Raw genomic sequence first — 23554 nt, forward strand, 5'->3', positions numbered from 1 at the left:
ACGTAGATGTCCTTCTGGATAGTTCGTTAATGATGGGTTATGTATTATATATTCTGAGATGTCCATTTGGGTTGATTTGAGCCATCTTTTATTTTAATGGTGCAAAAACAGAGAATTGTTAGTAAAGCTAAAGTAGAGTGTTTCTTTGCTGAACGACCGTGGTGCCCCCTTGCAGGACTTCTGTGAGCATGGCTGCCGGTCCTCAGGCCTTAGCCCCGGCTCTCTGGCTATGCAGAGTTGTGACATCCTGAGCGGCACTCTGGAGCAGGCGCAGGCCAAGGCCGGCCCAGGCCAGAGCGCGTGTGGGGTTGAGGACGTCCTGCAGCTGCTGCGCATCCTCTTCATCATCGGGAGTGAGCCGCATTCCAGCCGCACGCTACAGGAGGGTATATGAGCCATCTGTCCTCAAATGCACTGCTTTTACCTGACTACTACTGCAAAAGAGAGAATGTAACCAAATTTTGTAACATTAACAGGCTTTGTAGCCTTCTAACAAGCTTGTGACAAGCATGTAGCTTAAATTAAATCTCATTTTCTATACCTGAGTCATAATTCCTCATGAATGTTTTTAATTTGAAGCATAGTGGATAGAATATATGTTTTCAGGTATAAGAGCCTTGAAATTTTATGATGCAGTTCTCCAGGTACTCCCGCAATGCCAAGATGTACAATATAACAGTATGTCAGTGTTCTGTGCTTCTTATTAAATCTTTTCCTTTCTTCCTTTTTTTTAGAAGTAGATGATGTGCAGTTTAATGCACCACCTGAAGAATTCACAAGCAAAAAAATCACTACCAAAATTCTTCAACAGATAGAGGTGATTAAGTGAAAATTGTTGTTCAGTCTGCAGGTCTTCAAACATGCATTCGTGCTGTTTTTAACTTAAAGCCATACTGCCTTGCTGTGCCTCTGGCTTTCAGGAGCCGCTGGCACTGGCAAGTGGAGCCCTCCCAGACTGGTGTGAGCAGCTCACCAGCAAGTGCCCTTTCCTCATCCCTTTTGAGACCCGGCAGCTTTACTTCACATGTACTGCATTCGGAGCCTCAAGGTCCAGCCTTGCCCTCTATTTGTATCCCCTGTGTTTGTCCATCTATCATAAGCCTGTGCCTCAACTGAAGAAGCATTTCCTGCTTATCTTGCAGTAACCTTGAAACTCCCTTTCTGCAGGGCAATCGTGTGGCTCCAGAACCGCCGGGAAGCCACAATGGAGCGCTCTCGCCCAGCCACCACAGTACGGCGGGATGACCCAGGCGAGTTTCGTGTGGGACGGCTAAAACACGAGAGGGTTAAAGTGCCCCGAGGGGAGAACATGATGGACTGGGCCGAGAGCGTCATGCAGATCCATGCAGACAGAAAGTCTGTCCTCGAGGTAAGCTAGTGCTACAGTTAAAAGGGGAAATACCCTGCATCATTAATGTTATTATTTAACTACTTGACTGCTAAATATACTTTTTGAATTTTTACAGAGTATTTTTACTAGAAGGATTTCATTTTAGACACTTAAAGCTGTGCTGTCCTACTTGTTCCACACTTAAGTTATGATTACAAATGATATGACATTTTCCATCATCGTGAATGAATCTTTATCTCATGCTCTTTTTGTTAATCTTAGCAACTTGTAATCTTGTGAAAACCCAGAATAGTACAGGGGGGCACATAGTGTGAAATGAAGGATGTTTACATACAGTAACACTCTGTCAGACAGCTGCAAGCAAGACTCAAACTGCGTGATCCAACTGAGCGCCACCCAGTCGAAGGCAAATTTGCCTGTTGATCAAATAATTAACCACTTTTGGTTCTGAATTTACTTCCGAGATGAAGCTATGATAGGATTGTAGTATCATTGTGTGTGTATTTCTGAATTTAATGCCAAAGAATTTAATTGTTAAAGAAATATATTTTATGCACACACACATATATGACATAATCGGCTGAAAATTAAGCGATACCTGTGAAACCTGTAACAAACAGCTGCTGGAACAAGTGGGAATACAGCAGTATCTGTCTTACTTAGATGTACCTTACCTGAAATTGATTGATGAACTGGAAATCAGTCTTGGCATTTACAGCCAAGTGCCAAATACCCATGCTCTAAATTCTTCATTGAATTATATTTACCACAGCGCTTTCAGATTCATCTTTTCACCTTTCCTTACCTGTCATGCATATTAACAGGGTGTCCGTGGGGTTTTAAAAAGTATTAAAAGGTAGTAAATCACATAAGCAAAAATTAAAGCCATTAAAATGTATTAAAAGGTATTACACGCAAATTTACGAGGTATTAAATTTTAGATTTAGATTTTTTTCATAGTCATCATGGGTACGTGCAAATTTGCACGCAAGTGGTTAGAGGACCCGGCGTTTAAGGACTGGCTAAGGCCGGTAGCAGGAAAATATCGAGAGGGTTACTGATCGGTTTGCAAAAAAAAACCCATAAATATCACCTGGATGGGGGTTAGCGCCCTCTGGTCGCATATGCGATGCACAACTCATAAATCAGGAATGCATGGATGAGAGCAGTTAGTCAACTGCTGCAAATCGACAAACTCATTGAAGAAAAAGCCAAATAATTAAGGCACTTGCCATGAATAGCCTAGTGGATAAAGATATGGACTTGTGACTTAAGAAGTTAAATGCAAGATGTTTTCAAAATCACAGTCACTAAATTTATTCTGTTGACCCCTGTTCCCTATTTAAATTCTGTTGAACAGGCCAAAATTGTGTAACATTATAAATTTTTTAATCAGTTTGAAACTTGTTTAAAAACGGTTGCAACTCAATACGTGCGGGTTTTAAAAAATATTGAGAAAGTATTAAAAAAGGTATTAGAAAGTGTTAAATTTAACCCCTGGATTTCTGTATATACCCTGATTAAGCAACTTAGATGTAATTTTTCACTTCCCAGTTGGTTGCCTGAATTTCAAGTATTTAGTAGTCTTCCTTTCTCATTTCCTAATAAGTATTCATGGATCAAATAATTAACCACTTTTGGTTCTGAATTTACTTCCGAGATGAAGCTATTATATCTGGATGCAAGACATAATTGCAAATTGTTATTATTAATTATTATTAGGCCCATAGTTCATGTCTGTTGTTTTCAATTATATTGTATTCAAATACTGTTTCATAGTGTATAGTGGATGCAGTTTTTTTACTTGAAAGAAAAAGAAATTAACCTCTCACATCATGTTAAAAATACCAAATACTCATTTTAACTGAGATGACTGCTGATGGTGGTGATTTTCTCCTGTGCCAAGGTGGAATTTTTGGGAGAGGAGGGCACTGGACTTGGGCCCACACTGGAATTTTATGCACTTGTGGCAGCAGAGTTCCAGAGGACCTCTCTCGGCATCTGGCTCTGTGACGACGACTTCCCAGATGACGAGTCTCGACAGGTTTGCTTTATTTGCCAAATCTAATGCAGTATTGCAATGTGGTCACCTATATGGAGGGGACCAGAAGCTTTATTCTTTTCATAAGAAGCTCTCCACCTATAGAGAGGTGTTGTGGTACCCTTTAGAAATTATTTTTAAGATAAGAAACAATATGTTACAAATTCTCCTTATCAGGTCATTTTTATTTCAGTGTAGTAACCTTTACAGTAATTAATCATAAACCAGTCTGAGGTGTGCTTCAGCCTTCTGTGTTACTTTACAGGTGGACCTGGGAGGGGGTCTGAAGCCTCCAGGCTACTATGTACAGCGTTCCTGTGGCCTTTTCCCGGCCCCCTTCCCCCAGGATAGCGATGAGCTGGAACGCCTGAGAAAGCTTTTCTTCTTTCTGGGCATCTTTCTTGCTAAGTGCATCCAGGACAATAGACTTGTGGACTTGCCTATTTCCCAACCCTTCTTTAAATTGCTGTGCATGGGCGACATCAAAAGCAACATGAGTAAGCTACTGTACCAGTCTCGTGGTGAGGCCGACCTGCACTTCAGCGAGATCCAGTTGGAAGCCTCCACTGAGGAGGGCCATGACACCTATTCAGTGGGCAGCTTTGATGAGGATTCCAAGTCAGAATTCATCCTAGACCCACCTAAACCCAAGCCCCCAGCCTGGTACCATGGTATCTTGACCTGGGAGGACTTTGAACTAGTCAACCCCCATCGGGCAAAGTTCTTGAAGGAGATCAAGGAGCTGGCAGTGAAACGCAGGCAAATCCTAGGCAACAAGAGTCTGTCAGAGGATGAGAAGAACACTCGTCTGCAAGACCTTGTGCTGAAGAACCCTACTGGCTCTGGACCCTCTCTGAGTGTTGAGGACCTGGGGTGAGTTCTGCCTCTTGTTACCTATTTTTACCAGACATTTAAATATTGACAAGAGAACCTCCTACACTTTGTCATAGAGGTACATACACTTGCTCAATGCAATCATAAAATTAATTAGCAGGTTACTGTTTTAAAAAAATAATTTCAACTCATTGCTTATTTTCCAATGTTTTTCTGCATTTTGACATTGGTGCCTTCATGTCAGTTGAAATCATTAAGTGGCTTTAACCTCTGGCCCAATTTTGTATTTTTGCATGTTTTTTCATTGTCAAAAAATCTGCCTTCCATACTTAGCAGATAATTCCAGAATTAAAACATGTAAAATTGCTAGTGGAAATAAAGAATGGTGCATGAGTGTGCCTTGAGGTTGCCTTGTGCCCGTAGCCTCCAGGATAGGCTCTGGACCCCCGCAACCCTGAGTAGGATAAGTAGTTACAGAAAATGCTATTTGCAGTGATAATTGCAGTGATAGGATTGTAGTATCATTGTGTGTGTATTTCTGAATTTAATGCCAAAGAATTTAATTGTTAAAGAAATATATTTTATGCACACACACATATATCACATAATCGGCTGAAAATTAAGCGATACCTGTGAAACCTGTAACAAACAGCTGCTGGAACAAGTGGGAATACAGCAGTATCTGTCTTACTTAGATGTACCTTACCTGAAATTGATTGATGAACTGGAAATCAGTCTTGGCATTTACAGCCAAGTGCCAAATACCCATGCTCTAAATTCTTCATTGAATTATATTTACCACAGCGCTTTCAGATTCAGCTTTTCACCTTTCCTTACCTGTCATGCATATTAAGCAACTTAGATGTAATTTTTCACTTCCCAGTTGGTTGCCTGAATTTCAAGCATTTAGTAGTCTTCCTTTCTCATTTCCTAATAAGTATTCATGGATCCAAAGAAAATGAATATTTTAACCTTAAATGAACCAAGCATATACTATATTGCAAACTGCAGCCTGGTTCTTCTATGTTTCTCTTTAATGAAGGGGTTCTTTCTTGCTTTATGGGACTTCAGTCCTGCTTTTAGGAGCCTGATACAAACTGTTGTAGCAGTGCACTTCACATCTGCACTTAATGTTTCCCATTCCTTTTGAAGGTCACTTGATGTCATCTTACAGTTCATGAGGCATTGTCGGATAAGTTTAGGGTCATCTCTGGTATTAGAAAGTTGCTTCCTCCCTTTAACTTGGCTGGTTTCTGGTCTTTCCCAGTGTCTCCAGCTTCACCTTATTCTTCTGTACTGCAGAAATTTTGATCCTGGAAGCAACCTGCTGCTCATTGTAGCCTTCTGCCAGCAGAATCATGATTAAACCAGGATTTAAAAATGCAAATTTGTTTAAAATTATAGACTGGTCTCTCTATATTTTTTTTCAGCAGCTTTGCACACAGAAATACACACAAACAGACATTTGTTCAGTTGTCTGAGTTCAGTTATTTGTTGTTTTTTTGGAAATACTGAAAATTGAATAGTTTTTTTTTCTGCTCTAGATTAAATTTCCAGTTTTGCCCATCTTCTAAAGTGCATGGATTTTCAGTTGTAGACCTGAAGCCCAATGGAGAAGATGAGGTAGGGAAGTTGTCCAAGTACCACTTCTGATCCAAGTTATGGTGTCTTCTTCTGTGGTCCAAAACTCCTTATGTGCATCTATTCCAGATGGTGACCATGGAGAATGCAGAGGAGTATGTGGAGCTCATGTTTGACTTCTGCATGCACACTGGGATCCAAAAACAAATGGAAGCTTTCAGAGGTCAGTCTGGTGCAGTCTTCTTTCCATTACACACACAGCAGTCTTTATGTGTGCACTGACGTTTTTGATTATACCTTTATTTGCAGCTGAACTGTTGATGTAATAAGTTGCATGCATAGTATCACTTTTTCTGTGTAGTATAATGTGCATCATTTTCTCTTGGAAGATGGCTTTAATCGTGTGTTCCCCATGGAAAAACTGAGCTCCTTCAGTCACAAAGAAGTGCAGATGATCCTGTGTGGGAATCAGTCCCCTTCCTGGACCTTTGAAGATGTCGTAAACTACACTGAACCTAAGTTGGGTTACACCCGAGACAGGTATGTAGAATGCTCATATCAGTGGCCTTGATTTGTTCAAGGAAACATAATAAACATGTCCTCTAGTCCAGTGACACTTAAAACTGTCTTTTAATCATCTTTTTTGTGTCAACACCCCTTTAATCATGGGGAACACACCCCAGTTGGCAAATTTTATGTAAAACTGCATTCCTGGAGGGCCAGAGCCCTGTGTAGCTTAGTTCTTTTCCTGTTCCACCACAAATGATTCAGCTCAAGAGCGACGTGTTAATTAGCACAAGGTGTTGAATCAGGTGTGTTAAATGAGGGGAAACCCAAAAATGTGCAGGGCTACGGCCCTCCAGGACCAGAGTTTGACACCCATGAAACAGAGCATCTGCTGTTAGATCAGTGGGTTGGGAAAGAGAGGGGTCACAATTTTTTTTTTCCCAGGCAAAAGTTTTGGAACCATTGCACGAATCCCCTTTGATGCAGAGCACCTGGTCACAAGGCTCATATTGTAGTAGAACAAATGTAATGTTAGTGATTCTGTATGAGCTTGGTAAAGCTGTTTGAATTTCTGTCTCAAAGATGCAGTAAGACTTACTACATGTACTAGTTGTACTTGTGTAATGATGTCTATACCCAGCTTTTCATGATCGTAACAAGTGCTGAAATTGCCTTTCAACAGCCCTGGGTTCCTGCGCTTTGTGCGTGTACTCTGCGGCATGTCTTCAGATGAGAGAAAAGCATTCCTCCAGTTTACTACAGGCTGCTCCACTCTGCCCCCTGGTGGTCTTGCAAATCTACACCCCCGGCTCACTATTGTTCGGAAGGTATGAATGAATTCTTTGATCCAGGGCACCTTAGATACCCCTGACCAGTGTGTTTGCTGGGTAATGACATTTATTACTGCAGATAAATGGAATTTAACCAACTCTGTTGTACTTCAAATTGACATTAAATATGTAATTTAAAAGTGAAAAGCTTGCATAAGAGTAACTAGTTATGTACTTGGATTGGACATATAGTTCAGCTTTGTGGACAAGGCACTGCTTTTATATAATACAAATCCTTTGTTCTCCATTTTTTTAATTTATTTTTTTAACTTATTCAGTCATTTTATGTAAAAGTGTATTTTGGATAGATACATCAGCCAAGTAACAATTACATGTGCAACAGGAAATATACCATAGATGGAAGTGGAAGGAAAACATCACCTTAAGATTGCTTTCTGTTTAGCATTACTGCTTTTGGGAATTTTATTTTTAAATAATTGTACTGGGAACACAAAATGTGGTCTCTCTCTAAACAGGTGGATGCGACAGATGCTAGCTACCCATCAGTGAACACATGTGTGCACTACCTGAAACTACCCGAGTACTCATCTGAAGAGATCATGAGGGAGCGTCTCCTCGCTGCCACCATGGAAAAGGGCTTTCACCTGAACTGAGCATCTACACAAATGACAGAACCTCCTTCAAAATGGTGAAGCCTATAGTGTTTTGTTGCAGAAAAAAACCTGTCCTCCAGACTTCCTATCTGCTCCCCCATTTCTTTCTCAGAGCTTTTAGAAAACAGTTCCATGTTAACTCTACTAGCTACTGATGAAGAGCAAGTGGAGCAACTCATCACGCCACCTTCATCACCAAACCATGTCCCCTTGCACTCTGTGCTGCTTCAAGGGCTTGAGAGACTGGAAGCCAGGGCAGTCCCTTTGTTTTCTCTAGCATTATGCTTTTATCCCCTGGATGTGAACATCTTTGCTAAGTTCCACATAGTTCTCTGGGTTGAACACCGGCAGCTTGTTCCGTTACTTTCCTCAGTGACATGGGGTTGCTGGTGGATGTCAGGCACCTGCTTCTGTAGAGCTGTAACTAGAGTGTTTGGGCATTTCCTCATCAAGTTTTACTAGTGCCTGCACTGTTTGAATATTAGGTTTATTTTCTCTGTACCTTACCAGCATAACCCCCTTTTTGCTTTTGTTTCCGTGTGAGTACATTTTGGTTGATTTACTGCCCTGCAATGAAGTTAAACCCCGAGTGCATTTGTGTAATTTTACAATAAAGCTATAGCAACAAAACACTGGTTCTGGGTGCTAGGCACGTTTAAAAAAAAATGAAAAAGCAAGCTAAGCTTTCCCTTGTATTTTCTTTGTATATTATAAACACTTATTTAACTCGTTGCAGTTTGAATTAAAAAAAAAAAAATATTTTCAAATGTGTATGCTCCAAAAGTAATCATTAAAATGTTTGCAGTATCAATCCTGTTGTCTTGTTAATAAGCCTGAAAACTATGTTTGGAATTATGAACCAACAAAGGCTATTACTCAATTTTATTTATTTCCAGATTAATATATGTAGCCAAGTAGCCATGCAAATGACTTTGCACTTCAGCTCTCATGCTAAGTCTCTGCCACTTTATCCAGAACCAGTAACGGAGTGAGGATGCTGGTCTTATTGGTCTCCACAATATGTCCATTCAGAATCATCTCATCCAGGATGATATGTACTTTCTCCAGGTTGAACATGATCTGATGACCTAAAGTTAAGACTAGTCACAGCCAGAAGCATTCCCTCAAAACATGTGTAGTAATAGAATTTTATTCTATTCTTTAGAAAAGTGTTAAACATGATAAAATATAAACAATCATTTGCTTGGGTTCTCTTGTTTTGAAAAGGATACATCCAGCTCACTCTGGAGGGGAGAAAACATTTAAATCTGTTAGACCTTAATATTTATACACAAGATCATCCTGCTTGTTTGGATCTTTAATGTAAAATTGTATGCAGTATTAAAGACTACAGACAGTTGCATCTTTAATTTAAACCTTCATGGAGGTTTTTGTTCTGTTTTAAATTAGACTGGAACTAGCTTGTATTTATATTCTTTAATCGTGTTCATGACTCTGTGCAAAAGTCATCATTCAGGGTTGATTTCAAGATTTAGTATACTTAGCTCATGCCCCACTTGCCTTTGTGTAACAATAAGCTTTTAACTTTCATAACAAACTTTTAAGCCACAGTTTCAAAAGGGGCAAGATTCACAGTATTCTAGATTAACTCAGACTAATAAAACTTGGAGTATGTACTACAATAATCACTCCATAATTTTATCTAGGTCATTCTGCACAACTGCTGCTACATAAGAACATAAGAACAAAAAATTGTTTTAGTGTAGCGGAAGCTAAAACCATGGGTTCCTTTAAATCAGAGCTAGATAAGATTTTAACAACTCTGAGCTATTAGCTATTAGTTAAGTTCCCCCCAAACGAGCTTGATGGGCCGAATGGCCTCCTCTCGTTTGTAAATTTCTTATGTTCTTGTATCCATGTGAAGTATATTAAAAATATATTTTGAAACTTACATCCACACTGCCTATTCATTAGAATGTTATTGTCTGAAAAGTTGTGCTACTGAATAAAATCAGTCTAACTTTTTATGCATGGCCAAACAACATGAAAGATGTGGCCTATAACATACACCTAAAATTTAGTTCCTAAAGATTTTTGTCTTGCCCAGCTTCACACATACTGTCTTTGCAGAGCTCGTTCCTTGATTTTCTTACTATCCACAATGAAATTGTACTATATATTTACATAAACTGCTGAACAATAAGGTTATATTCAAACTATAGATCTGAAAGTTAAGTGATTTTAGTTTTATGAACTGGCACCATGTCTGTAGGATCAATTGCTCCAAAGTAGGATAATTACAGGATAGTTTAAGGTCTTTCACAGAAAAGCCCAGTGGGGAAAAAATATAGAACTTACCACACGGCTGAAATACTTATCCAGTACTTCCACAAAATTGTGTACCAGTTCATAAACTGCAAGCTCATTCTGTGCAAGCAAAAGAACATATCACAGACTATTTAAAAACAGATTTCAAATATTTCTTCTCGCTGAAGAATGGCATTTCAAAAAAACTAAGCCTATTACAGGAACAGAAGGGACAGACTTACCAACCACCTTCTCAATAATAGATGTTTCAAACTTTTATTGTCATATGTACATAGTGCAATAAAATTCTCATTTGTCTGCATCCTTCACTGCCATTACAATACTAAAACAGCAATATTTGTATTCCACAAATCATAACTGCCCCATACAAACAAAGAATTGTTTAACATAAACATTAATGCAAAGATGCTTCAATTTTTTCCAATTTGGCCATTACCACCAGTACACCACATCTTTATGAAACATATTTGAATTTTAAAAAGACTTTAGATAGGTATTAAGAGAAGGACAATAGCAATGAGGAACAGACCCCATAAACAGGCCAATATGTGACCCTCTGTTGTTAACACTGGTCCCCCAAGTGTTCTTTCCCAGATTCCTGAAAAGGAATTTTATCTTTCCATGACACTGCAGACCTGCACCATGAAGAATAGATGCGAGGCAAGACATAATACTGTAACTTGAAGTGCTGCAGGGTGTTTTTCAAACATTCCTAATTTCAGTATTTCTTATAGCTCAGGCTTGTGAGGAAGGTGCAGAACATGTTTGTGAACAACTATAATCAATGAACAACAGTGAGTGAGCAGGAAATGGTTGGGCAGCTGGGACCATTGAATTGTGCTGGCTCTCTCATTATGCTACAACCCAGAGCTATAGAATTCAGGCCACAGAAATTCTTCATTGCCTTTAGTTTTTTGGACTACTTAACACTAGGGCTGAGCCATAATGACTTCAAATCAATATTACAATTATTTCAAACCTTTATCTTGATTATGATTAATAAATGCTTATTTATTTTATATGCTTCTTTTTACACTACCCTCATAGTTCTCTGACAAGGTCTGAACTGTAAATATACTGAACTATTAGAGCTGGGATATTTTTTTTTTTTGCATATTTCATGATTTTAAAATTATTTAACGAAACACACAGACAAACTATTTAGGGCTATTTATTAAATATTTCAATTTGCTCAAATCAAAGCACACATCGCTTGAAATGAAAATGTCTTGTGAAAAAGGTCCCATTTTAAAGTAAAAAGCAAATAACCTTAAAATAGGAAATAATCCCTTGCAAACAAAATTTATTATTTTAGATAATGCCATGTGAAAAGTAGAAACTAGCTTGACTCTTGAAAACAAAATGATTTTGAATAATGGCATGTAAAAAAGCCAGTTGAGAAGTGCTGATTAAGTCAGTCATCAAGGTAGTGCAACGTAAGGCTCAAGTAAAGCTCCACCAGAGATCAGAAGTAGCTGCAAAGTGCCATACAGATATTAGTTCACCTTATCACATGTTTTGTACATATTGGGCACCAGAGAGGAGAAATATTTCCATGATGGCACAGTGTATTTTATTTAGATGTTATAGAACATGTACAACTAGGTTTTGGATGTTTTGAAACTTTTCTGGCAACTGTGATAGTCATGTTCCATGTGCTCAACATCAGCCTCAGACAAAAACAGAGGGAATACAGGTGGTGCACCAGACCTTACAACCCACCACAAGTAAACGTTCTGTGTGCAGTACACCTTTTTGCAGGTTTGTTCACTTGACCTGTTTCTTGATGGGTTGGCATGTTTGAAGCATGTGTTTTATTGCCAGCACATGGTGAATGATGAAAAGGAAAACTCATAAATGCATTTTGAAATTGAGAATGTTGCAAAGATTTGGTTTTTCCTTCTTTTCGGTTCTTATTTTATAGGTGAAATTAACAAGTTGGAACAGCATGAACAGTGACATATTTTTCCTATAATGATAAGGTGGTCTGGGTTCCCCAAATTTTCCCACCTGCTTATCCTACTGGGTTGTGGGGGGGGGCCCGGGGCCTAACCTGGAAGCAATGGGCATGAGACAGAGAACAACCATGAATGGGGGGCCAGCCCATCACAGGGCACACTCACACACCATTCACTCACCTAAGTGAATGGTTAACCTCAGCATGTCTTTGGACTGTGGGGGGAAACCGGAGTAAACCCCACGATGACATGGGGAGAACATGCAAACTTCACACACGTGACCCAGGTGGAGACTCGAACCCAGGTCCCAGAGGTGCGAGGCAACAGTGCTAACCACTGCACCACCATGCCACCCCTTGGAACATTACTTACAAAACAAATCTATTTTCATTGAAAGTTGGTTTAAAAATAACATTATTCAGGTTGGTCAGTTACAGTAGACCAGATGGTCAGTTATATAACTACTCTGAATTCCTTTCAGTGTATTCCATTTCTGTAACTCCAAAAGAGTGTTTGATGCCATTCCCTCAGTTGTGACAATGCACGCTCATCTTAACATGTTCATTTTCAACATCTTAAGAGGTATAAATTTGGCGTGTTGATTCAGAGGGATTTGATAAGATGGCATTCCATAGCACAACAGTGCTTGGCATTAAATTTATCTCAAAACCCAAACCATATGCGCCTGCGAGCAGAAAACCTATCCTCTCTATATGCTCGCTGGACCTTCTCTATGCGTTCGTCTGCACAAATTTCCTTTGCATCAAATGTCCCTTTGAGTCAATACATGTATGTTTTTGTCTTGTGAGGTGCCTGTTTTAAAAGGCTATTTATTTATTCAAATGTGTGTATTTATTCAAATGTGTGCACACACACACATACAGTGCTTGAAGTGGTAAAATGGTAATCCGGTAATCCCCTTATTCATATGTCGGTCTGTTTATCAGCTCGTGTCAACAAATTCTAACTGTTACATTCTGAATCATATGTGTATGACTCTGATTACCACTTTGAATGTGCAATATTATATCTCTGAAATATGTTAACTTAATGTAAGATTTATTCCAACATTATGACAGAGCGTTAAACTGGGTGTTCTCATCGACTGGTCAGTGATCATCATCTTCATATTCCAAAGGGCCCAGGGAAGGCGTAGAGAGGTTGGGTTTTCTGCATGCAAGCACTAGACCTGTCACGATTATTAAATAATCGTTTGATCGCGATTAATTGGTCTAATCGCGGTCATTACAGATGATCGTTATTATTGCCCACTATTAGAAGACACAAGGGGGCGCTGTAGTACCTGCAGCACTCTACTTCTACCGGTCTCCCTCTGAACTCATTACGCTGAGCAATTACGAGCATTACATTCAAATGATATTGCCCTGTTGGTTTCTCCATCATTTTGAGTTAGAGCAGCCCAGTTATTTAACAAAGATGGATTTAGTTTCGAAGCCGAAAACGACAGCGCCGATCTGGGCACATTTTGGTTTTACACCCGATGATAAAGGACAGCCAAAAGATGTTGACACGGCAGTGTGTCGAATTTGTAGGAGAGAAATACCAGCGAAAGCTGCCAACACCACAAATCTTAGGAATCACCTGAAAGCACATCACCCAACAGAGTTCGCCGAAGTTTTGAAGTCATCCACAGCCGCTCATACTTCCAGTCAGGTGACAATAGCGCAGGCCTTCGAACGGGTAACAAAATATAAACGCGACAGTATGAAATGGCGCACGCTGACCGACAGTGTCACGAGATACATCGCTAAGGAAATGCAGCCTTTTAATACTGTGGAGAAACCAGCATTTAAAGAAATGCTTTACAACTTAGACAAGCAATATGAATTGCCAGGGAAAACGTATATTTCCAAAACAGCAAAGTAATAAATAATAGAAATAATATATTTTACTTTAGTTTGAGATATTGACACGACAGTCCTTTTTGTGTTATGGTAACTTTATGGTGATTGTTTCTATTATTTATACTTTCATATACATTTACATTTTTTCTTTAAATGTACACATTTCTGAAAGATACATATTTTTCATTTAATAAATTACTTTAATACTTAAAGGCTTTAAGTGTATTAATGTGTTATTGCAAGTGACAATTTACAAGGGATTCAATTAAATAATCACAACAATTTGTATGACAATTAATCAACAAAGCCCTAAAACAGGCAATTAATCGTCAAAGCCCTAAAACAGACAATTAATCGTCATGATCGCAATTATTTATTGGACAATTAATCGTCAGCCAAATTTCATAATCGTGACAGCCCTAGCAAGCACATACTCGTGCATGGTTTTTATGTGCACGGGTTGTGAGACTAATTAAACGGCATACTGATCTTGATCCTAGCCACTTCACACTCAGCTGTAAACCATCCCAGCACATGCTGCATGCCCAATTAAGGACCACATCATCTGCAAAAAGCAATGACGCAATCTTGAAGTCACCAAACTGGACCCATCTCCGTCATAACTAGTGATGAGTGAGTCCTCCTCTGAGTCTTCCAGCTCTACTTCCTCCAAGGAAGGCATGTCAGTGGGATTCAGCAGGTCCTTGAAATATCCATTATAGTCAGCTATATCCCCATTTGAGGTCAACAGTGTTCCATCCCTGCTGTAGACATTATTATTATAAGGTTCCCCCTCCTGAATCGCCTGACAGTTTGGCAGAATCTTTTCTAGGCTGATCAAAAGTCATTTCCCATGGCCTCACCAAACTCCTCCCACACCTCGAGTTTTTGCTTCTTCAACTGCTAAAGCCACATTCTGCTTAGCCTGCTGGTATGGGTCAGCTGCTTCTAGAGTCCCACAAGCTAAGAAGGCCTCCTTCTTCAGCCTGACAGCTCTCTTTATCATTGGTGTCCAACCCTGGGTTTGAGGATTGCTACCATAACAAGCAACAACAACCTTAAGGCCCTTAAGGTAATGGGACAAAATTACACCTGAAACACTTCATCACTTGGTGTCTTAAGTCCCTAAAGGTCTTTTAATCGTTGTGAAAAGGAATGGCAACATTACAAAGTGGTAAATGCTTTACTGTTCCAACTTTTTTTTAAATGTGTTGCTAGAACCAAAATTGGAATATGTGTTTATTTTGAGAAAAAAAATCAAATTCATGAGGAACACATTAAATAATGTGCCGTTATATTGTTTTCAATGTAATACAGGTCGAAAATAATTTAACAAAGTACTGTTTTCAGTTTGATTTTAATTTAACATACCGTCCCAACTTTTTCTGTTTTGGGGTTGTAAAACATACCTCAAAAAAATAAAATGACATTGTTGCAATTAATGGCAAATCTTTTTTTCAGATGAAGTAGAGGAAAAAAATATGGAATCACTCAGTAATTTGCATTTCTGAAACAAATACCTGCACAGGTCTAATTAGGAAAATTAGTCTGCAGTTGGGTGGCATGGTGATGCAGTGGTTAGCACTGTTGCCTCACGGCTCTGGGAGCCGGGTTCGTGTCTCCGCTTGGGTCACATGTGTGTGGAGTTTGCATGTTCTCCCCGTGTCATCGTGGGGTTTCCCGGTTCCCCCCCACAGTCCGAAGACATGCTGAGGCTAATTGGAGTTGCTAAATTGCACTTAGGTGTGCATGTGTGAGCGAATAGAGTGTGGGTGTGCCCTGTGATGGCCTGGCCCCCCATCCAGGGTTGTTCCCTGCCTCGTGCCCATTCCTTCCGGGATAGGCTCCGGACCCCCCACGCCCCAGTAGGATAAGGCATTAAGGATTAAGGCAGTTCTGAAGGCGAAAGGGGGTCAAACACTATATTAGTATGGTGTTCCTAATAATCCTTTAGGTGAGTGTAAGTATATATATATATATATATATATATATATATATATATATATATATATATATATATATATATATATATATATATATATATATATATATATATATATATGCTATATATCACTCACACACACACACACACACACACACACACACATATATACATATACACACACTACCCAAAAGTATGTAATAAATTTTGTTTGGATTAAGGCAGTTCTGAAGGCGAAAGGGGGTCAAACACTATATTAGTATGGTGTTCCTAATAATCCTTTAGGTGAGTGTAAGTAAGTATATATATATATCTATATATATATATATATATATATAGGCTATATATCACTCACACACACACACACACACACACACACATACATACATATATACATATACACACACTACCCAAAAGTATGTAATAAATTTTGTATGACCAAACATCTGCATCTCCAGGTTTCCAAGCTGTCATTGGCTGGGGTCAAACACTAAAGAAAACAGTCTGGATGGATCTGTGGAAGGGTGTTTGCTCCCCAGCTGGCAGTTCATTTAAACTGGTGTGGAAGAGGGGACAAAACACCAATGAGGAATACAAACATCATAGATCCGTAAGTAAAACCAATGTTTAAGCAAAAGTAAAATTTGACATTTCAGGATAAAGTTTTTATCCTAAAGGTTTACACACAATATGGATTTAACCTCCCCATACACGTTACATAATTCTTTCCCATAGTTTTCATTGGTTTTAATGCCCAAAGTTGCTTTTTTTCAGACTGCAGATAAAAAGTGAACAATCACAATGTAAAGGAATAACAAACTCACCTGTTCGTGATTGACATTTACCATTTAATAAGGTATAATGTAAGTGAATTGTGTCTGTTCTGTTTTTTAGAGTCTGTATTACGAAACCCACTGGTCTCTAGTCTAAATGAGGCTGAAGCTGAAACAACCATCAAAGAGTGGCTCGTGACAGGCTGACCAGGCGTGTCCGAAAGTTCTTTTCTTTCAGTATTTTTATTTTTCTGTTTTTTTATTTTTATAACGTGTGTGTTTTATATTTTGTGTGTGCATTTCATGTTTTTTTTTTTTTTTTTTTTATAAAACTCTTTTAACGAACACCTTTGTATTTTTTCTATATATTATAAATTAAATATATTAGTATCGATACGTGTTCAACACTAAAGTAAACGTTGAAATAATTATTGGCAATCGTAGGATAGTAAGAGGGCGGGGTTAATGATCGCGTAGGATAGTAAGAGGGTCGGGAAATGATCGCGTAGGATAATAAAAAGGGTCGCGGATTCATCGCGGAGTTTCGCCTACACATCGCGTTGAGACGGAAAACGTCGCGATTATTTGGAAGGCCATTTGGGGCATAACGTCTACTTTGACGTCCGTGTTAACACGTCATATTTTTATGGAAGGCCATTTGGGGCATAACGTCTACTTTGACGTCCGTGTTAACACGTCATATTTTTATGGAAGGCCATTTGGGGCATAACGTCTACTTTGACGTCCGTGTTAACACGTCATATTTTGACGTGTTAACACGCAAACAAATAACATCTTAACACGTCCATTATTTACGTGTTAAGACGTTCAGACGTCTTAACACGTCTTAAAACTACGTGTTAACACGGCCAATTTGATCGTCTTAAGACGGTCTTGGTTTGTAGTTTCTTTACCGTTCGAAAAAAGAATATCGCTATGAATGTACTAAAATATTTTAGAAAGCTTTTAATGTGGTTAATGTGGTTTGACTAGTTCGTGTTTCTTGTTCGTCTCTCGGAAAAATCTCCATTTCTCCATTTTCTTCATTTGGAAAACTCCAAATCTGCTAAAATATAAAGCAACAACACACAGCAACGTGTTCATGGAGGCAGCCATGTTTGTTCCGAGATGTGGGTAGCTCGAACGGGAGATTGTCGGACGTGATGTCACTCAACTCGGAATTTCCGAGTTCCGAGAGATAAACGAAGGCACCATATGTTCAGCCATGTGAGTCCTACGTTGTGATTACGTATAGGCAACATATGTATTACGTGTCAGACGTGACTGTGATGTATTCCGCACAGTCCATTTGTTGGAGGGGTGAATCGCGGGCTTATTTAAACTGGCAGAACAGATGAGAGGTGATAGAGAAGAGTGTTACTAGTCATAATTTTAATTTCAGATATCCAAACAGAAAAAAACACATTCCACATATATATGTCACGATCGGCACGGGGAAGCAGGCGAAAGGAGTCGTGGATATGCACACAAAAGGGATTTATTTGCGGGGTGACACAATCCAAAACATACGCAACGTTAATGACCGGACTGGGGAAACAACCTGAAACGCGGACTAAATATATTAAACTAATGACAGCAACAGGAAACAGCTGGTGAACATGGGGAATCCATATCTGTTGACGAGTAGATAGGACGCCGTTTTAATGTAAAATAGGTCCATTGACTATCCACTATTAGCGTCACCTCATCACTCGCTCGATCCGTCTCGCTCCACTTTCGTATACTGATGCTGTACCAGACCAGCTCACACCCTGTGTCAGTATGAAGGTAAAACGGTAGCAATACTCGAGAGCTTGCTAATTTGAATGTGAGAACTTGTAAAATTAATATTTGTATTTGTAAGTTGAAATTTATACTCACAGCTCTGATGTGAAAAGCTGCATCTATCGATTTGCACACACAGACAATACTCAGAACACCTGTGTTTTGAATTCGAAGTTGCAGATTAATAGTTACAAATGTGTAAAGTGTCATTCGCATAAACAAAATGACAGGCACAATTGTGTACTACACATTTATCTTTGCGCTTTACTTCAGTTTCGCTGTACAACCACAAGTCGGCACTCACAACCTCTCAGATCTGGCAGTACAACCTCAAATCCTAGCGCTTTGACTTTTGCTACTCTTTTTGCGATATTCCTGTAGCAAAACTCACTGGTGCACTTGTAAATGCAAACTTGAGAGAGCAGAGTCGGGGGCGGGGCTGGGGTGGGAATGAAGTCATTTCATTGGTCGATGCCTCACCAATGAACAACGCCAGCCACAATGCAAACATTTGTATGCATATGTATCAGCTATTTTTTTTAAAACGATTGGAAAATATTTTTAAGAACATAAGAACATAAGAACATAAGAACTATACAAACGAGAGGAGGCCATTCGGCCCATCGAGCTCGCTTGGGGAGAACTTAACTAATAGCTCAGAGTTGTTAAAATCTTATCTAGCTCTGATTTAAAGGAACCCAAGGATTCAGCTTGCACTACGTTATCAGGAAGACTATTCCATACTCTGACTACACGCTGTGTAAAGAAGTGCTTCCTTAAATCCAGTTTGAAATGTTCTCCCGCTAATTTCCACCTATGGCCACGAGTTCTTGTATTTGAACTAATGCTGAAGTAACTATTCGGTTGAACAGCATCCAAACCTGTTAGAATCTTATAGACCTGGATCATGTCCCCCCTCAGTCTCCTTTGCTTGAGGCTGAACAGATTTAGCTCAAATAACCTTTCCTCGTATGACATTCCTCTAAGACCAGGAATCATTCTTGTGGCCCTACGCTGCACCTTTTCTAAGGCCGCTATGTCCTTTTTAAGATATGGTGACCAAACCTGTACACAATATTCTAGGTGAGGTCTCACCAAGGAATTGTATAATCTTAGCATTACCTCCCTTGACTTAAACTCCACACACCTGGAGATGTACCCCAACATCCTATTGGCCTTTTTTATTGCTTCCCCACACTGGCGAGAATGAGACATGGAAGCATCAACATACACACCAAGGTCTTTCTCATAATCAGCTACCTTTATTTCAGTAGGTCCCATAAAATACCTGTACTTTATATTTCTGCTCCCTACATGGAGTACCTTACATTTGTCTATGTTAAATTTCATCTGCCAGGTGTCAGCCCAGTCACTAATTAAATTAAGATCCCGCTGTAGCTGCTGAGCCGCTAGTTCAGTATCTGCTACACCACCCACCTTGGTGTCATCTGCAAATTTCACCAGTTTACTGTATATATTGGTGTCTATATCATTTATGTAAATGACTTTTGCAATTTTATGAAATGTCATTAGTTTTACTGGTTTTTATATATCAGTAAAAGCGCAGCAATGTCGTTACTACACAGAGCAGCTCGCGCCATTTCGGTGGTGGTGGTGGTCGTCGTCGTTGTCGATCGATCGCGATGGCTGAATCGAACAATCCGAGGGTACGTTTTTATTTTTTTATATTTTTCTATACATTCAGTATTGTTAGTCAGAGACTGTTATATATAACTGCAAAGTTAAAATATATAAGTGCCTTCTCATGTATTTTTAGTTAATTAAATTGTTAAATAAATGTACATAGTACAATAATTGCCTAAATGTTTATGAAAATTATGAAAATGACAGTTTTTACAATGCATTAAGCATGTTTTTCAAGATAACATGAAAGATTCTGAAAAATAAGAAAAATATCTGCATTTTAATGATCAGTGTTTTTAAACATCCCACCGTGAGTACTGATAAAAAAAAACAAGACAAGATACTTCGTGACATAAGAACATAAGAAATTTACAAACGAGAGGAGGCCATTCGGCCCATCAAGCTCGTTTGGGGAGAACTTAGCTAATAGCTCAGAGTTGTTAAAATCTTATCTAGCTCTGATTTAAAGGAACCCATGGTTTTAGCTTCCACTACAATAGCAGGAAGACTATTCCATACTCTGACTACACGCTGTGTAAAGAAGTGCTTCCTCAAATTTGTTTTAAAATGTTCTCCCGCTAATTTCCACTTATGGCCACGAGTTCTAGTATTTAGACTAATATTGAAATAGTCATTTGGCTGAACAGCATCCAGACCCGTTAGAATCTTATAGACCTGAATCATATCCCCCCTTAGTCTCCTTTGCTCAAGGCTGAACAGATTCAGTTCCGCTAACCTCTCCTTGTAAGACATTCCTCTAAGACCAGGAATCATTCTCGTAGCTCTTCGTTGCACCTTTTCTAAGGCAGCAATGTCCTTCTTGAGGTATGGTGACCAAACCTGCACACAGTATTCTAGGTGGGGTCTTACCAAGGAATTATATAAGTGTAACATCACCTCCCTTGACTTAAACTCCACACATCTAGAGATATAACCCATCAACCTTTTTGTAATAGAATCATTACACTGTACCATTCATGTGGGGTGGGTCACTTCTTGCTAATAATTAAATTTATTGTTATTATTATTGTTGTTGACGCATTTAATGTAAATGCACTTAAGTTTTCTTTTTACAGGAGCAGATTTCAGAAATAGAAAGTGCTGTAAGGAATCTGCTTAGCTGCATCCAAAAGCATAGCAATCCTCAAGCACAGGGGAATTCCAACAGTTCTCCCATCGTGGCACCTCAACCTGGTACCAGTGCTTCCTTTGGGGTTGGCCAGGCTGTCAGTAGGCCAAACACAGTTCAACAAGAAATGCAAAGGTAAGGAATTGTGTACCCAAAGCCCCCTTCTTAGTCAAGTGTTCATATTTATATACTTTTTTTTTAAATTATGGGGGAAAATTTTTAACATTTTTATATATTTGTGTTCTATCACATGCAAGGTTGCAATTCAAGGTTCAGTAATGTCTTTTTATTTCTGTTGATAAGCAATCTGTTGGTGTGATGTGGTAAAGATGTAAGCTAGTAATCAATAGTTGCAGGAAAGAACCCCAATAGGGCCCATCCATGATCTGTCATCAAAAGACAAATTCAGTGTTTTTTTTAATGGGCAGAGCCTGTGGCAGAAAGTGACAGTTTGCAAGTATTAGTCTATGGAAGAAATTAAATTAAATAAAAAATAATTAAAGAAAAGGTTAATTTGACTTTAAATTTAAAAATTCTAACTATTTGCGCAATTACAAGATTTTATCTGACAATTCAGAAAAGGAAAAACTATTCGTCATTCTCTCTTTTGCACTTAGCTCAGAATCATGAATTTATATCCCATGCTTCTGTTTTTTTAATCCCACATTTCTAAATTTACAAACTCACTATTGTTGGGTTATACAGAGAAAAAAAAACAGAATTGTGAGATAAAGTAGGTGAATGTTACGTAAAATGATATAGGTTTAAATAATATTACATGCTGTAACTGTAGGGCTAATACACAAGTAAAATCCATGGAATAAGAGAAAAAATGTATTGCTGTGCCTTTGGATATCAGAATCGGCATTAAAAAAAACACTGTTTGCAAACACTGAATTTGCCTTTTGATGACAGATCATGGATGGGCCCTAATGGGGTTCTTTCCTGCAACTATTGATTACTAGCTTTACATCTAGATTACATCTTTACCACATCACACCAACATTACTGAACCTTGAATTGCAACCTTGCATGTGATAGAACACAAATATATAAAAATGTTAAAAAATTTTCCCCCATAATTAAAAAAAAAAGTATATAAATATGAACACTTGACTAAGAAGGGGGCTTTGGGTACACAATTCCTTACCTTTGCATTTCTTGTTGAACTGTGTTTGGCCTACTGACAGCCTGGCCAACCCCAAAGGAAGCACTGGTACCAGGTTGAGGTGCCACGATGGGAGAACTGTTGGAATTCCCCTGTGCTTGAGGATTGCTATGCTTTTGGATGCAGCTAAGCAGATTCCTTACAGCACTTTCTATTTCTGAAATCTGCTCCTGTAAAAAGAAAACTTAAGTGCATTTACATTAAATGCGTCAACAACAATAATAATAACAATAAATTTAATTATTAGCAAGAAGTGACCCACCCCACATGAATGGTACAGTGTAATGATTCTATTACAAAAAGGTTGGTCACGAAGTATCTTGTCTTGTTTTTTTTTTATCAGTACTCACGGTGGGATGTTTAAAAACACTGATCATTAAAATGCAGATATTTTTCTTATTTTTCAGAATCTTTCATGTTATCTTGAAAAACATGCTTAATGCATTGTAAAAACTGTCATATGCATACAAATGTTTGCATTGTGGCTGGCGTTGTTCATTGGTGAGGCATCGACCAATAAAATGACTTCATTCCCACCCCAGCCCCGCCCCCGACTCTGCTCTCTCAAGTTTGCATTTACAAGTGCAAGAGTGAGTTTTGCTACAGGAATATCGCAAAAAGAGTAGCAAAAGTCAAAGCGCTAGGATTTGAGGTTGTACTGCCAGATCTGAGAGGTTGTGAGTGCCGACTTGTGGTTGTACAGCGAAACTGAAGTAAAGCGCAAAGATAAATGTGTAGTACACAATTGTGCCTGTCATTTTGTTTATGCGAATGACACTTTACACATTTGTAACTATTAATCTGCAACTTCGAATTCAAAACACAGGTGTTCTGAGTATTGTCTGTGTGTGCAAATCGATAGATGCAGCTTTTCACATCAGAGCTGTGAGTATAAATTTCAACTTACAAATACAAATATTAATTTTACAAGTTCTCACATTCAAATTAGCAAGCTCTCGAGTATTGCTACTGTTTTACCTTCATATGTCTGAAGCATGACTGACCCAGAAATAAACAATTTCTACTTGAATGTGGATTTGACTGCTCATTTATTTTGATGTCACGCTAAAGTTTAAGCTAAAATTAAAATATGATGCAGATTGTTGTCGTTTTTGGAGACAGCGGTGATCGAGTTCCTTGGAGCGGGATTAAAATTGATCCGAGAGGGGGGCGATAATGAGCGATGCGGCTGTGATTGAGGGGTGCTGGAGGAGCATACAGCTCCGTGAGCGATGAGCTCGAC

At 38.8% G+C, this 23554-nt stretch overlaps 2 protein-coding genes across 11 annotated transcripts in view; one reads left to right on the forward strand and one right to left on the reverse strand.

Moving 5' to 3' along the window:
- The window catches only part of hectd1 (HECT domain containing 1), an 83101-nt gene extending 74532 nt beyond the window's left edge, over positions 1 to 8569 (forward strand). For all 10 annotated transcript variants that reach the window (XM_023792168.2, XM_023792164.2, XM_023792170.2 and 7 more), the window contains 11 exons: positions 176 to 386; positions 735 to 817; positions 921 to 1048; positions 1168 to 1369; positions 3258 to 3395; positions 3658 to 4265; positions 5771 to 5849; positions 5937 to 6030; positions 6197 to 6347; positions 6997 to 7141; positions 7621 to 8569. In XM_023792168.2, the coding sequence (XP_023647936.1) occupies positions 176 to 386; positions 735 to 817; positions 921 to 1048; positions 1168 to 1369; positions 3258 to 3395; positions 3658 to 4265; positions 5771 to 5849; positions 5937 to 6030; positions 6197 to 6347; positions 6997 to 7141; positions 7621 to 7758 (1977 nt within the window). In that variant the 3' untranslated portion in view covers positions 7759 to 8569. The remainder of the gene's footprint in view (positions 1 to 175; positions 387 to 734; positions 818 to 920; positions 1049 to 1167; positions 1370 to 3257; positions 3396 to 3657; positions 4266 to 5770; positions 5850 to 5936; positions 6031 to 6196; positions 6348 to 6996; positions 7142 to 7620) is intronic.
- A 59-nt stretch (positions 8570 to 8628) lies between these two features.
- Positions 8629 to 23554, reverse strand: part of ap4s1 (adaptor related protein complex 4 subunit sigma 1) — a 33047-nt gene continuing 18121 nt past the window's right edge. The window contains exons 4-6 of the mRNA XM_023792172.2: positions 10078 to 10146; positions 8991 to 9002; positions 8629 to 8838 (exon numbers count right to left, since the gene is read on the reverse strand). Coding sequence (XP_023647940.2) covers positions 8710 to 8838; positions 8991 to 9002; positions 10078 to 10146 — 210 coding nt within the window. The 3' untranslated portion in view covers positions 8629 to 8709. The remainder of the gene's footprint in view (positions 8839 to 8990; positions 9003 to 10077; positions 10147 to 23554) is intronic.

The sequence above is a fragment of the Paramormyrops kingsleyae genome, chromosome 14, assembly GCF_048594095.1.
Source record: "Paramormyrops kingsleyae isolate MSU_618 chromosome 14, PKINGS_0.4, whole genome shotgun sequence".
Taxonomy (NCBI): Eukaryota; Metazoa; Chordata; class Actinopteri; order Osteoglossiformes; family Mormyridae; genus Paramormyrops; species Paramormyrops kingsleyae.